The sequence below is a fragment of the Globicephala melas genome, chromosome 14 (genome assembly GCF_963455315.2).
Source record: "Globicephala melas chromosome 14, mGloMel1.2, whole genome shotgun sequence".
NCBI lineage: Eukaryota > Metazoa > Chordata > Mammalia > Artiodactyla > Delphinidae > Globicephala > Globicephala melas.
In genome coordinates, this window is record NC_083327.1 from 2,419,187 (window position 1) to 2,434,362 (window position 15,176).

The window sequence follows — 15,176 nt, forward strand, 5'->3', positions numbered from 1 at the left end:
TTTTTGGAAGAAATGTAATAGTGTCTTAATAAAAGTGATTCCAAGGTGACAATGAACCCAAGGCTGAAAATGTACTGTCTGTTCTATTTTTTATCCCAACTTATTTTCAACCATATTCTCAAACTGGCATAAGAAAGAATCTCAAGCAGATAAGGTGACATCATACAAATACTCTTATAATGCAAATGTCAACAATATAGATGGGCAAATTTGAGTATAAACTCATGCACATTATCAAAATTATTGATAGATATCTTAGCCCAATAAATAAATCTTTTTTCATATTAAAGACCAAGGAAGAAATCAACATCTTAAAGAATTAAGAGTCTACCAGACCATGTCAAATTATGCTTCTGTATGGAAAGACTCAATATTGTAAGAATTTCAGGCTTCACACATTAATGTAGTTTCATGCAATTCAAGTTATAATGCCAATAGTGTTTTGGTTTATGTGGAGGTGGGGAAGATGGTTGGTTAATATAATTTTAAATGCATATGAAAAAAATTCTTGAATAGACAAGAGTATGAACACTAGTAGAAAAAGTGGAGAGAGAATTAGACTTGACATATATGTAAACAAGGAAAATATATGTATAAATAGACAAACATATACTGTTATAGCATTGCAAATCCAGATATATTTAGGCCTATTAAATGGAAAAACATTGAAATATTTAATAAATTAAAAAGACAAAATTAAAAAAATAGGTATCTAATAAAATAAAATTAATTGAAAATACATTCCAAAAAAAATATTGCACCAGAAAGAAAAATTATTGATGTGCAATCAGATTATATAAAACAATGAAATATTGTTTGAAATGAGCAAATCCTCACAAATGATAAAAATTCTATTCTAAAGGATCAAAATTGTTTTCATATATTTTGAAAATGCTATAAATTCCTAGGATTTCAAAACAACAAAAATGGAGTTTAATTGCTTGTAGGGAATATAAAAATAAAGATAGAGACACTGTTCTCAAGAAGATGACAAGAAACAAGCTCTGGCTCCAGGCAACAGGAATAATCACATTCCTTCCAGTCTTTCGCACTGAGTACAGCTATAAAACCTAGACAGAAAGCATGCAGAATCTGTCTGACACCTCACAAAATAGAAAAGGTAGAAGATCACAACTCAAAATAACACCAAAATAACTGAGTATTTTTCCCCTTCTGGTATGCCATTATTTTCCCTCTGGTGTCCACAGCCTGGGAGCAATGTGTGCCACTGGGGTGGAAATACAGAGAGCTAGAGAAGACATCAAGTTCCAACTCAGACTGGAGAGGGAGATTGCTAATGCTCAGAGAGAATACAGAAATGCTTGTTCCCATTTTTTTTTTTTTTTTGGCTTTTCTTCTTTAGTGTGCACCCTGGCCCCTAAACAATTCCATGGTGGTGGTGGAAGCTGTTGGCAAGGGTAGCTGGCATTAGCAAAAACTCTGAGGGAGGGTTACTTTCTGTTTGCTAGAATAACAATTCCAAGAGGGTGGGACCAACTCCCATTGTTGTTATTTTTCCTTCTTTGTCTTTTTGCTGTTTGGTCCCAGGTGCGAGTGCAACTGCCCACTGCAGAGCACAGTAACTACACCTCGGCTTTCTGGCAAGAGGGATGAGAAGGGGGGTTTCAGGAAAGTAGAATGCACAGGAGAGATGGCAGAGAAGGAGGAGGTCAGTAAGGTGACCTCATCAAATGTTCAATGCATTCTTGGACTCACCCTTGGGCTGCATAGATGTGGATCTGGTCTTATTCAGCATACCAAAGGCAAACATAATTGAAATAATAGACAGAGCACCACTTATCTCCCAGATTGGACACAGGTGGCTCTCATCCAGGACTGGTGTGAATCATACAACCAAACCTTTGAAAACTGAAGGAACATTAAAAACACAACCCACAGAAGGCAGGTTGGAACTTGTGGCCAGACTTAACCTGATTAACTGTTTGCTAAAACAAACAAAATACCAATATTCTCAACAGTATTTAAATATGATCAGCATCTCATACATAGTATTTTAAAAGGTCAGAATACACTCTACAATTAGAACACAGAGAATAAAAAAATTCTCAACTCACATTAGAAAATCCAATCAACAGATACCAATGTTGAGATGTTGGATTTATCTGACAAAGACTTTAAAGAAGCCATTAAAATATGCTCTACTAAGTAGTAATGAAAACTACTAAAACTAATGGAAACATAAAATCTAAGTAAAGAAATGAAAGTTATAAAGATGAATCAAATAGAAATTTTACAACTGAAAAATGAAATAACTGAAATAAAAATTTTCACTGAGTGGGCTTAATTCAGAAAAAGGACGAGAAAGAAAAGAGTCAGTGAACTGGAACATAGATTAGTAGAAATTGTACATCTGAATAAAGAGAGAAAAAGTAGTGAAAAAAGATGAGTAGAGCATCAGAGTCTTATGGGACAGTGACAAAAGTATTAATATTTGTGCGATCAGAGTCCCAGAAAAAGAAGACAAAGAATACAGTACTAAAAAAAAGAAAGAAAAAAAAAAAAAAGAAAAGAAAAAGAAAAAGGTTGGCTGAAAAAGTCCCTACTATGCTGAAATATGTAAACCTACAAATTCAAGAAATGCTGGGAACTCCAAATAATAAAACATTAAACAAAATGAAAACCAAAAATAACCATGCCGGACATATAAAAAAGAAACCACTGGAAACTAAAGACAAAGATTGAATATAGCTTGGGTATATTTGTACTGAATCCCTTGCTATTGAATTCTATATAAAAAATCTATAATTTTTTGATCTGTCACAGGGCTTTGAACAAATTTTCTTATCCTGTCTTATTTATTTCAGATTATATATGCTGTATCTATTTCTTCATTCTAAAAGAATATAACATTGCAGTATCTGCCTTTTTGTTACACTAAAATATGTACAAAAAGCATAAAATATCACCTAGGGGCTTCCCTGGTGGCGCAGTGGTTGGGAGTCCGCCTGCCGATGCAGGGGACACGGGTTCGTGTCCCGGTCCGGGAGGATCCCACATGCCGCAGAGTGGCTGGGCCTGTGAGGCATGGCTGCTGAGCCTGCATGTCCGGAGCCTGTGCTCCGCAACGGGAGAGGCCACAACAGTGAGAGGCCTGCGTACCGCAAAAAAAAAAAAAAAAAAAAAAAAAAAAAAAAAAAGTCACCTAACTTCATTTTGTCATTAGTGATTCAAGGTTATTTCCTTTATTAATTTTATGACGTAGTAGAAAAATGCTAATATATTGCAATTTTTTATGCATTTGAAGTGTTTTTAAAATGCAATGTTCTGATGGGTCACATAAGAGTACATTACTGTGTGTGATTTATTCTTTTCTGTGAATGACTCCCATCATTAGAATTATTCTAAAAACAGTATATTAATTTGCTACAATGTAGAAGAGTCTTCAGAAGAGAAATCATTTTGGGCCACGATTATGTTTGTGAAGTAGATTCATGAAAGTATAAGCAATAGAGAATTCTGGTTAATATAATGGTACTTCAAACAAGTAGGTATACGTGGGTATAAAAATGTAAGTAGAAACCCTTTTATTTGTTAGTTATTAGTGAAATTTCTAACATCCTATTTTTTTCTCTGATTTTCCAGGTATCCCCTGCACCACAAAATAAATGCTACTCTCTCAGAATCCATTCTCAGTAAAACTTAATCTCACTGAAAAGATTAAGAGGATTTAAAAGAAATCTTAAGGTAGGAAGCTTAAAGTTTCTTTATATCTATAAAGTCACATGAGAATGTCACAAGTTCTAAGAAGTGTTGCTGAAAAGAAACCTTTAAAACATATACAAAGGTAGCATTTCTTTTGATAGAGAGATTTACTTTGATCTCTTAGAACATTTTTCAAATTATTTGGGCAGTTAAGCATTGCTCCTCCTATTCAATCCTCTATAACACACACACACACACACACACACGCACATGCACACACACACACACACACACACACACACACAAACACACACACCCTAGTCTGCCTGTTGATTTAAAGATGAGTTTTTTGAGGGAGATAAAACAGGTGTGATTAAGCACCTTTAATCAGAACATAAACATTAAACCTCCATCTCTTTAATAAAGTAAAGAAGTCCCAAGTTAAGATATAAGAAGAAGCAAAGAATTCAGTTTATGCAGGATGGAGTGGAAACACTTCTAATGACATCTGGCATCTGGTTATGTAGCAAGGCTGCTGGTTGAATGGGATGGAATGTTAATTATAAGTATCAAAATGCCTACCTTTTGAGTATCTGATAGAGAAATCTTTTTCAAAGTTTGGTACAACGAAAAATTGATAGAAGTTGAACTATAGTGTTAGATTTTCAAGTTACAGAAAGAATTGTTAAATCTGTAATATCCTTGAAAACAAGACTGTGTAAAAGGTAGAATGTAGTACAGAATTTTAATATTTTAAAGACCCTCCCAATTTATTACTGCCAAAAATAGTTGAAAGTTATGTAGAGCTGTTCATGTAAGCGATATTTAGTGTCATGCCGAATAACCTGTTTGTTTATTATAGTATTGTCTTCCTTCTGAAATTAAAGACCTTGGTCATTTGAAATGGTACAAAAAGAGAAGTTACACATTTTTACAGCATGAAGTAACATTTTAGTAAAGATATTAATATGGTTTCATTTCAACTTCACTTTTGAAAAGGAAAACATACTAATTTACACATTTTTAAGTAAACCATGCCCATAATATTCAAACATTAGTGAGCGAGTATATCACTTGAATTACTTTGGCAGAATTACCTTCAAGTTAAAGATGAGTGCTGTCATTTACATGGACATCATTTTGAAATCAGTTATAGAATAAAACATGGTTGTAATTTAACAGTGGAAAAAATAATTTAAAATGGACTGAAACAAGGAAGAAGGGCTGATGCATTGGAGGAAAAAGTTGCACTTTCAAAGTTATTTAGTCCACAATTTTCCCAATTTTAAGTTTGCCTGGGATGTAGGTGAACCTCTTCTGAAAATTTGCATTGCTTTCTGTGGAAACGTGTTTCATGTGGAATTTTGATTTCTAGCACAGTGAACATTTGCATTGTCTAATGTGTATGTTAGTTTTATTTTAATCTCAAAAGAGAAAAAATGTTTCCCTGTAAATGTTGTTGCAGTATATGACCCAGGTATTGGTGGCGGGGAGGGAGATATGTATTCTGACCAATAAGTAATTTTGAGGATTGTGAAAAATGTCTTGCTTGTGCAGGTCAAAAACTAATAAAACTCCTACCAGGTATTATTAAAGCAATGGTCTGGATCTACTGGTACTTACAAATAATTTTTTGGCAGAATATGACAAATGAGTGTTAATATAAGTGTGACCACGTAGGAGATATAACAAAATGTATACTGAGTTTCTCAAAACGTGAATCTACTATATACTTAAGGCCAAAAGTTAAGAAACACTTTCTCTGCTTTTTTTTTCACCATTTGAAATTAACTAAAATTAGCAAATCATTTATGAAATGACATAATTTTGAAAATCTCCTGTAAAGAAATCTTAAAAAAAAACCACATAAATTGATAGAAGTAGGAAAATTCTGCATGTAAGAAATGCAAACTGGGGAGGAAGATAGAAATAATTAACTTTTATGATGTTCTAGGTACCTGATAACTGATATCACACATCTATGTAAGACAATAGAGGGGAATTTGAATAACTTAAATATGTCCATAAATAAAAATTAAATACAATAACTTATAGGTGGTAGACATTATTACTACCTTACTTGTTTCTTTTCTTTTATGCATATGCCCCCTTGAAGTAAGATGAGGTCACTTGAGATTTTCTTTGGTCAACAAAAAGTGAGGGGAAATGTGCTTCATTTCAGGATAGAAGCATTTAAGAGTCACTGCCTGGTCCCTGTCTTCTTCTTCCTCACCAGTAAGAAATGGAGGTGTAATACAGTGTGGCGGCTGGGAATATCAAGCCATTAAGTAGGAGAAAGCTGCCTGAGAGCTTCCCACTGATTTACAGCGAGAACTAAATGTCTGTGGTGTTAATCTGCTGAGATTTTGTCTTTGTGTACCACAGCATAAAATATCGTATCCTGAGAGAGAGAGATTCAATAAATTATTTAAAAATGGTTGATGTGTTTTTCTACGTGAATGTAAATTTAGATAGTAAAGTGGCCATGTAGGAATTAAAACATCAAATAGTACTAAGGAAAAATGAAAAATTCATTTTTAATGTCAGAAAATGAAAACAAAACAAAGCCAACTCCAAACACATGCAAAGTCAAAATTGTCAATTATCCAAAATCTCTTGGACTTCCTATGACTGATCAGTAAAAATGACCAAATTTTGCAAGGAATTAAGGCTCAACTCAACATACCTTTCCATTTTTGCTACTATTAGTGGGAATGCTCTCCCACTAATTTTCAAGTGTTTTAAAATTGGATCAAAAGTGCAGAAAAATTAATGGTGGTTTAGAACTGGGATACGTGGGCAGCACTCCAGCTCTGCCTCATGTAGAGAGTGATGGGCTGCTCACATCATCTCGCTGTGACTGTTGATCATAGATATAGTTAACGTGGTGGATGGCAGATTTCTACTGATTAATCAGTTCCAAAGATCTACCTGCAGATCCCTGAATATTTGCTCTACTTTACCACACAGAGGTCTGTGTGTCTGTTCTTTCACCTCTCTGAGCCATCTCTTCCTTCTTATTTCATTGTTTCTAAGGCTTATCGACATTTCAAGACCTCACCAAAATGTCACTTCCTTCATAATGCTTTCATTCCTCTCTCTCATTAAAAATTGTCTTTGTTTAAACTCCATTAATATAATATCACTGCCTCTCATGGCAGTGATAATATATTAATTTGTTGATTATTTATTTTCATATTTTACCTGTTTGATTTATTATAGTTTTTCTAAAGTGCATAATACATGCTTAAGAGCATTATGCCACACAATACTCACTATGGTTTCCTTAATGCAATATATGCTCTAAGTATACTTTTAGAACAATAAATAAAAAATGCCCCAAAGGACCCAAGGACAAAATGTAAGGAAAGAAAAAGTCGAAGCAGGACTTCTATCAAAATATTTTCCTATAAGGACCATTAGAAAATGGTCACTACCTTTACTCCACCAAGTCATTTGTTCTTTCCAAATATTATATTTCTATTTACTTTCTCTTATCTAATATCTGAGAGGTTTTACTTAATCTAGGTCTTCGAGTTACTGAGTACTACAATCATTCTTGGGAGTTACTTTACTTGGAGACCTTTGCACTTCACTGAGCCTTAAAAAATGTAGAACTACATTTCAAAATGCATTAAGATTATTTTAAGAACAGAAAATCTTACCTATATCATTCAGGTTCTGTTAGATTATATTGTACATTGCCTTTTGCTATATTGTGGAATCAAAAAAATGAAGTTCAGCTAATGGTTATTTTCAGTTTCTGTATTTTGATAAGAGATATATATTTGTTATTTTTAAAGTTTCTGCATTTTGAAAAGCTATAGATAGATATAGATATAATTTTTGCATGTAATCAAGATATTTTCTAGCTGAGCACAAAAATAACAAAAAAAGACAGACCATATCCATGTGTGTTCCTGTGTTCACCATTCTTCTGTAACTGAATGCTAAGGTAGCAAATATCCAGAATACTCTAAAATGATATTTTATGTATAATAAAAGTCTGACATGTTAGCTTTAAAGTAATATCAACTCAATTATGGTTTTCATGGTGCTTAACAAAAGGTTTTTCTTGCAGACTGTTGTATTTAATACTCATATGATAATGAAAAAGATAAAACACATATTATTTATCTAAAATATTTATCTGTAAAGAAATATAGAGAAAGGTTATTTGCCCCAAATCAAACTGTTATAAGTTTTAAAGGCATGATTTGAGTCTAAGATTTTTTTATTCTAATCTGTGTGTACCGCATTCTTTCTCCAATAAGTGTAATGTCAAAATTTTTCCATTTTCAAAATTTTAATGCTTTTATTTCTTTAGCTCTGTTAAATAGTTAATCTGACATACTAATATAATAGAGTTGTTTTAGCAGTATACAAAATGTTTCCTGTTTCCTGGCTATGAAGCACTCCATAGCCCCTTCTGAACAACATTATTTTGAGGAATTCTCTTCCAATAGAACATGATTTGTTGAGACATCAGAGACATGTTCTCCCATGGCCAGTGGATTAAGCTCTTCTGTCAGAGATTTCCTCCCAAGAGTCTGATTCTGATAAGGTACAAAGAAAGGGTAGACTGCCCCTTTCCTGAAACCCATCTTGTGTCCAGTACCTGGATCTCTGTACCTGGCTCAGTTCTAAATAGTGTTCAGGAGTTTTTCCCAAGCCTTTCTGTAAGTTCTGATAGCTTATTATATCTTTCCCATAACTTACCTGTTCTTAAATTATCCAGGGGAATTTGTATTACTTGCAACTGAAGAATTCTAGTATTATTGATCATCATCAACTTATTCATAATTATTTTTGCCAATACATTACATATCAGACAATGTCAAGCACATACTTAATAATCAAATGTAATGATTAGGAAATGAATTACTGAATTATTGAAAAATGAATGCACTATTGAATATAATGTATTCTCCAATTAAAAGTGGGGTCATATATAACATTCAGTGATCTATCTCAAACCAGAAATGCATTAACTCATTCACTTAGAAAATGACATGTTGTTACTTGTTAGTGAGAGCTCAAATGTACAAGATGTAATTACCATTTGGGAAAGGCAAGAGTGGTTTTGAATTCTATAGATAGTTCTATACTGAATACAAAAGTCTATGTGTTACTTTTTCAGAGTTAGATAAAATGCCAAACTCCAAATCTATTTAAGGGTATACAATGTATGCTGGAGAGGCACTATTTAGATTCATTAAAGTAAATGTAGCTATATATTTTTAGGTTTTTAAGTTTATTTTATTAAAACAGAGGAGATTGTTTTAAAGGAATATATTTAACATGCTTTCAATGTCATTTTCATTAAAACATCAAACTGTCTACTCACTGAAGAGGACATTAGAATGGGGAAAGTCTATGAATATGGAGACCAAATAGGAAGTTATGGAACTGATCCATATTTAACCATACTAATTAGCACCACTGTCTCCTCACTCATCAGTTTTGTTGACAAGACCCCTTAACTATCTCTTTAATGTGTTCACTTCTACCACATTAATCCAAAATATTTGGTATCTCGTCTGAACTATTAGAATAGTCCCTGACTTGTTTCTCAACTTCCAATCTTGCCACTCACTAATGCATCCCTTGTACTTGCAGACGAAGGAATCATTTTTGAACAAATATGGTTAGATCAATTCCTTATTTTCGTCTTTCAATGGTTTACCTTCCTATCCTTAATATAGCCTCTCAGAACATGCAGGCTATTTTTAAATTTAAATAATACCTTTAAAATTTTAAAGAGACTCCCATATAAAGAGGATAATTAGGTGGTTGTACCTACTGAGTAACTGTCCATAATCATGGCATACTCATGAATCCATTTCCTCCTTCATCAATATTATATTATTCTAAATCCATTTTATAACTCTAAGGTCTATTATAAAACGAAAAGGAATGGTAAATAATGAAAGCACATACAAAGTAGATAATTTAGTTTTGTAATGGGTGAGAAAGCAACTTTTAAACATTGTAATGATTCAGAAATTAAATATGGAGAGTGTTGCTCATATGCATGAAAATATCTGATAAAAAACAGAACTCCTTCATAAGGCAAAGATATGAATAAATGTTAATTAATAAATGCTTCTCCTATCAAACACTGAAGTTACCTCATGTCTCCAAATCCACAGCTATATTTGAACGCAAATTGTTTTCACTACTTTTAAACAGGTAAAGAATAAACATATTTTTTTAAACTAGCCAGACTCTTGGTGTACATAGACATTCTCTTAGAAGTAAATAACCCCCAAAGTTTAGAAAATAAATGGACCTCAACATATAAGTACTTCATTGTCTCCTTAAACATTTTAAAATTGCAAATTTGATGAGAGCTTTTGGTTATTTTATTTTGAAGAATATTTCACTTTTATTAGTGAAATCAATGAAAAATAGCAGATACTTAAAGTGACCTAAGTTTTAGACATATCTAGTCTATAATTTGTTTATGTTATAGTTTATTCCAATTATTATCAATGTACTTTACAAACTTTATAGATTTCCTTTATTTATGTCATTAAGGGGTTTATTTTTCCTTCACTCATACATAATATGTCTTTCATTGTATTTGAAGGTATTATTCTGTTAGCACTGAGAAGCTATCCAATAGACTCTTTGCCATAATTTTGCCCATTATTGATAATGTAAAGAGAATTCATAATATTCTCACATTAGCATTCTAAAACAAAAGACTTTGGTATTAAAAAAAATTACTACATTAGCATAGGTGTCCATATAAATTTCTTTTATTTCTGAAATAATATATTTATTACCTTATTATTATTTATAAGCAACAATATATCACTCCCTTAATATTCAATGCAATACAGATTGCATTGCATTTTACACTCTAAGGATTCATAAAGGACTGAAAAATTAAGTAGCTTGCTTCATTCACATTTTAAATCTACAGAAATAAAATAAGAATAAAATAATTTTACTTTATTTATACTAACAGATTGCATAAACTATTTAAATCTACGTTAGTAGTAGCATGCATTCAAAGAAAGAAGTGAACATGTGAAAAATTACCCAGTAAATTATTTCCTAGTTTAAAATACAAAGTTTTTGACATTACATTTTATAATTTTATATCTATTTACCTTGATATAATCACAGAAACATAGATCATACGTGTAACAATGTGGAATTAAGCCCTATTTCTTTTTTTTAACAAATTTTGCTTCTTCCGGAAATTTTCTGCACATGCCTCAGCAGGCATTACTGCAAGCTTGGATTTTTGGGAGCACTTATGATCTTGAAGTGCCGATTTGGAAGCATGGCCTACTTGTGCTTTATGTGAGACTATAAAAGCTCAAATTTTAAATTATTATTAAATAAATATTTACCATAAATATTTAATCTTATTCTTTCTATATTTTCTACATTATAATAATTTTCCAAAGAAAGATAATAATTATAGGTGGGGAAAATGGCTAATTAGATAAAAATGAAAGGATGCTATGAGAGCATCCTTGCCCAAACTTGGCAAAATAATTGATTAGCCATAACCATAGTACAATATCTATAGGAGAGGTATGCAGCCATCAAAGTAGTGTTTACCAATGAGACTTCATCCCAGACAGAATAAGTCATAATTTTTCTGGATACAGCACAGGATACATTTCTAACAATCCCCTTTGGTACCTATCATGTATCCAGCTGAATTCTGATCCAGGATAAGTATTTGAGGATCTAAATACCCAAACCCTAAGATCAAAACAATAAAACAAAAAGACACTTTCTACAAATTATGGAATATTTTTAATTGTGTTATCCAAACTCTTCATGAAAGAAGGAATGAATGGTTTCTCTGTCAAATCCTTAACCCTTCAAAAAAGACCATGACATTGAAATTAACCTAATAGAAAAAGCACTCCCTATCACACACACACACACACATCCACACACACACTCACACACACACAGAGAATACATTGTTATACCTTATTATACACAGGATATTGGCTAATATAATAAGATCTTACATTCAGGAATGATACCTTACATATTTCATAAACTGAAAGTCTTGTCTATAACTTGTAAGTTTAAGGGATAGTTAATAAATTATAATTTTTGAAACAAATACCTATGAAAGTACCTACTGGTGTTAGGAATAATCATGAAAAAATCTTTGCAAATATATGTGTGAAATAGATTGAAAATATGTAACTGACATTGATTCCTTAACATGTTTGAGTCTGTTCCTACCAAATTATCAAACAGATAACATTTTCTAGGTAAATCATGGTTTTGGATTAGATTGCATAATAAAAATAATGGATTATTCTCAGATTTGGAAAAGATTGTGAACATTATGTATTTAAATATTCTTCTTAGGGTAAGAAAACATCTAACATTTATGCTATTTATGCATAATTTATATCCTCTGATTTCCCCTACTCGTCTAAAATTTATTTGAGAAAGCTTATACTAAAAGACTAATACAAAATAGTCATGGAAAAGGATAGGAGGTAATCACAGGAGCAAAGATCTGAAGATAAGGAGAAGTGTGGGAAGGTTATAAAAGCACAGAACCTGAGTTACGACAGTTATTGACACTGGAAACAAAACATCTCACACTCAACATCCTGGAACTAAATCAAACTGGGATTTTGTGGGCGTTATATCATGCTCATTATTTAGAAAGAGGTAGAACATCATTTTATCTGGAGAGAGAGAAGTTAGTTGCTAGACATTTCTATAGCTTAGCATGTAGAATTTTCAAAGTCAGTTTTTAAAAAGATGTTAAAATCTTTTTATAAAATTTTATTTTATATTTATAACATTCTATTAATGGTCAGATTTATTTCTTATAAAACTTTAAAAAACTGAATCAAATTGATAACTTTATTACAGTTCTGGCTTCAGAATTTATAATCACTTACCTTATTCTTCATATTACAAATATTTTAACAGTTTAAAAAGTTTAACAATTACAAAATGTGAAGGCAAATAGCATCTCCAAGTAAGCCTGTTGATCATTATTCAGACTGTCATCACCCTGCTCATCCTGCCCTGACTCCATAAGCTGTGTGTCAGCATCAGCTCTGAAAGAAGGCAACCAGATTCTACTCAATAATCCAGATGCAGTCTCTAGTCAACCTTTGAACATACTTCCTGCATTTTATAATCCCCCACATGATGTGTTCCACTTCCCAGAGTACCTTGCTCTTTAGGTATTTGCACATGACTCAGCTCTACAAGGTAGGTGTCCCAGTGAGACCTAGATTCAGAAGTCAGTAACCTGAGGAGGAAAATGAATGAGATGGATGCAATCTCCAAGCAAGCACCAGGCAGACATGTGTGTTTCTATAATTTGCAACAAGCACTGACAGAACTCGTGGCATGCAGGCCTGATTATTTATTACAGGTTTGGTGTTTTTTGAGTTTCTCGTAGGTCAGCCAGCATACGTCTGGTCTTCATGAGACTATGTACTATACCTTATTATTGTTTAATAAAATCTCCTTTCCTGCATCCAAGCTTCCTGATGGGCATATGTTCCTATCAGATTACAGTACAATGATTACCAGCCATGATCAGGATGCTCTGCTAAAACTAAATTCCCCCCCACCCACCCCCATGGTTTCCCAGGTGGCACAGTGGTTAAGAATCCACCTGCCAAAGCAGGGGACACAGGTTTGATCCTTGGTCAGGAAGATCCCACATGCCGCAGAGCAACTAAGCCCATGAGCCACACAACTACTGAGCCCTCACGCCTAGAGCCCGTGCTAGGCAACAAGAGAAACCACCGCAATGAGAAGCCCGCGCACCACAAGGAAGAGTAGCCCCCACTCACTGCAACTAGAGAAAGCTCACGCACAGCAACAAAGACCCAATACAGCCAAAAATAAATAAATAAAATTTTAGAAAAATAAAAATAAATCCCCCATCTTACGTGCAAGTGTTTATGTTGGGCTGCATAAACCTCAATCTAACGCATATGCTGGATTGGGCAGCTCACATCAATATGCAACATTTATTTATCCATAAAATTAGTTCTTCTTGTACAGCTATACTCTTTCATGTCAAGATGGTTTGGATACTGACTCTAGTTTTTTTATCAATGAAGGTTAATTTCACATTTGTTCAATATGACATGAAGGCACAATATATTAATGTATTCTCCACACAGGTTCATACTCACTGCAGCTCTCCAGACTTGTCAGCCTCCTTAATCCTTACAATTAATATCTTTATATATCTATATCTATGTCTATAACTCTCCCATTGGTTTTGTTTCTCTGGGGAATCCTAATGCATATTTTGGTACTGAAAGTGGTTCTAGAGGAACAGAATTTTAAAGATGAATTTTTAAAAATTTGTTCTGAGGTATCTGAAATTATCTCTCTAATCAAGATTTAAAAATGCCGATGACTTTATTTTCAGTAGTAAAGAGAGCACAGAGAGTCCATGATGGGATCTGGCACCGAAGATAAGCAAACTATCACTTGGATATTCCTAATCAATCATGTATAAGAAGCAAGGATATGGGGGACTGTGAATACAGGACTTCCAAACATTTTGCTCAAATGAATGAATATAATGAGGTTGTTCCTAATTGTTGCTGGACAAAGTGGGGAAAGAAGAGGATGAGATTCAGGATTCAAATTCTCAGATCAAGTTCTACATAAATGACCTGAAAACATCTACATGTGCCCTGAAGGAGACCCTTATGTCTTGTCACCACAGGGCTAAGACTGCTGAAAATCAAATACAGAATCTCGTCCTGTGACCAGCAGAATTACAGTACAAGTTGAACTCCCAGTATGAACATGAAGGCCATGATGGGAAGGAATGGGATGCTGAAAGGGGGATGAGGATGTGTGGGAAGACCCTGAGGAAGCTGGGAACACAGAGTCCCTAAATCCTAATGACTCTTCTTTCCCAGGGGAAGAGACTTCTCTGCTCCAAGTAGGAGAGTCTTCTTTTCCCTCAGTGTGGGGACTCTCCACTCCTTCTGAGGGAATTAACTCTGCATTGTCTGAGGAAATAGTAACGGTTTCCTGAGAGAGTTGTCACCAATGACAATGCTGATTCTCTTCAGAACCTACCCCCTCCACCCCTCTTCACTTCTGGGCCTATAACTAGACTCTAGTCACAGCAGGCCCTAAAGGTGAGGTGGCAAGGGTGACCTACTATACTCCAAAAGAAGTACTTGAGTTTTCTAATTTACACAGAGAGAAATCCAGGGAATATATGTGGGAGGGACATTGAGGTTGTGGGATAATGGCAGAAGAAATATTACATGGGGATCAGGCCAAATGTATTGATATGGGCTCACTAAGCAGAAATTTTGCCTTTCATGCTACAGCTGGGGAGATAGAAAGGGCTCTAGCAGTGTGTTTGGCTGCCTGCTGAAACATGGACCCCCAAAACGGGGGCCCACAGTGAGTGAGTTGGAAATGCCTCACCTGCCTTGGTTTAATGTAGAGGGAAGTATTTGAAGGCTTAGGGAGATTGGAATGTGAAAGAGGATTTGTCATTTAAGACC

At 33.8% G+C, this 15,176-nt stretch overlaps 1 protein-coding gene across 1 annotated transcript in view; it reads right to left on the minus strand.

Moving 5' to 3' along the window:
- The window catches only part of EYS (eyes shut homolog), a 1,661,361-nt gene that overhangs the window by 1,467,954 nt on the left and 178,231 nt on the right, over positions 1-15,176 (minus strand). Inside the window, exon 10 of the mRNA XM_060283543.1 lies at positions 14,657-14,666. Coding sequence (XP_060139526.1) covers positions 14,657-14,666 — 10 coding nt within the window. The remainder of the gene's footprint in view (positions 1-14,656; positions 14,667-15,176) is intronic.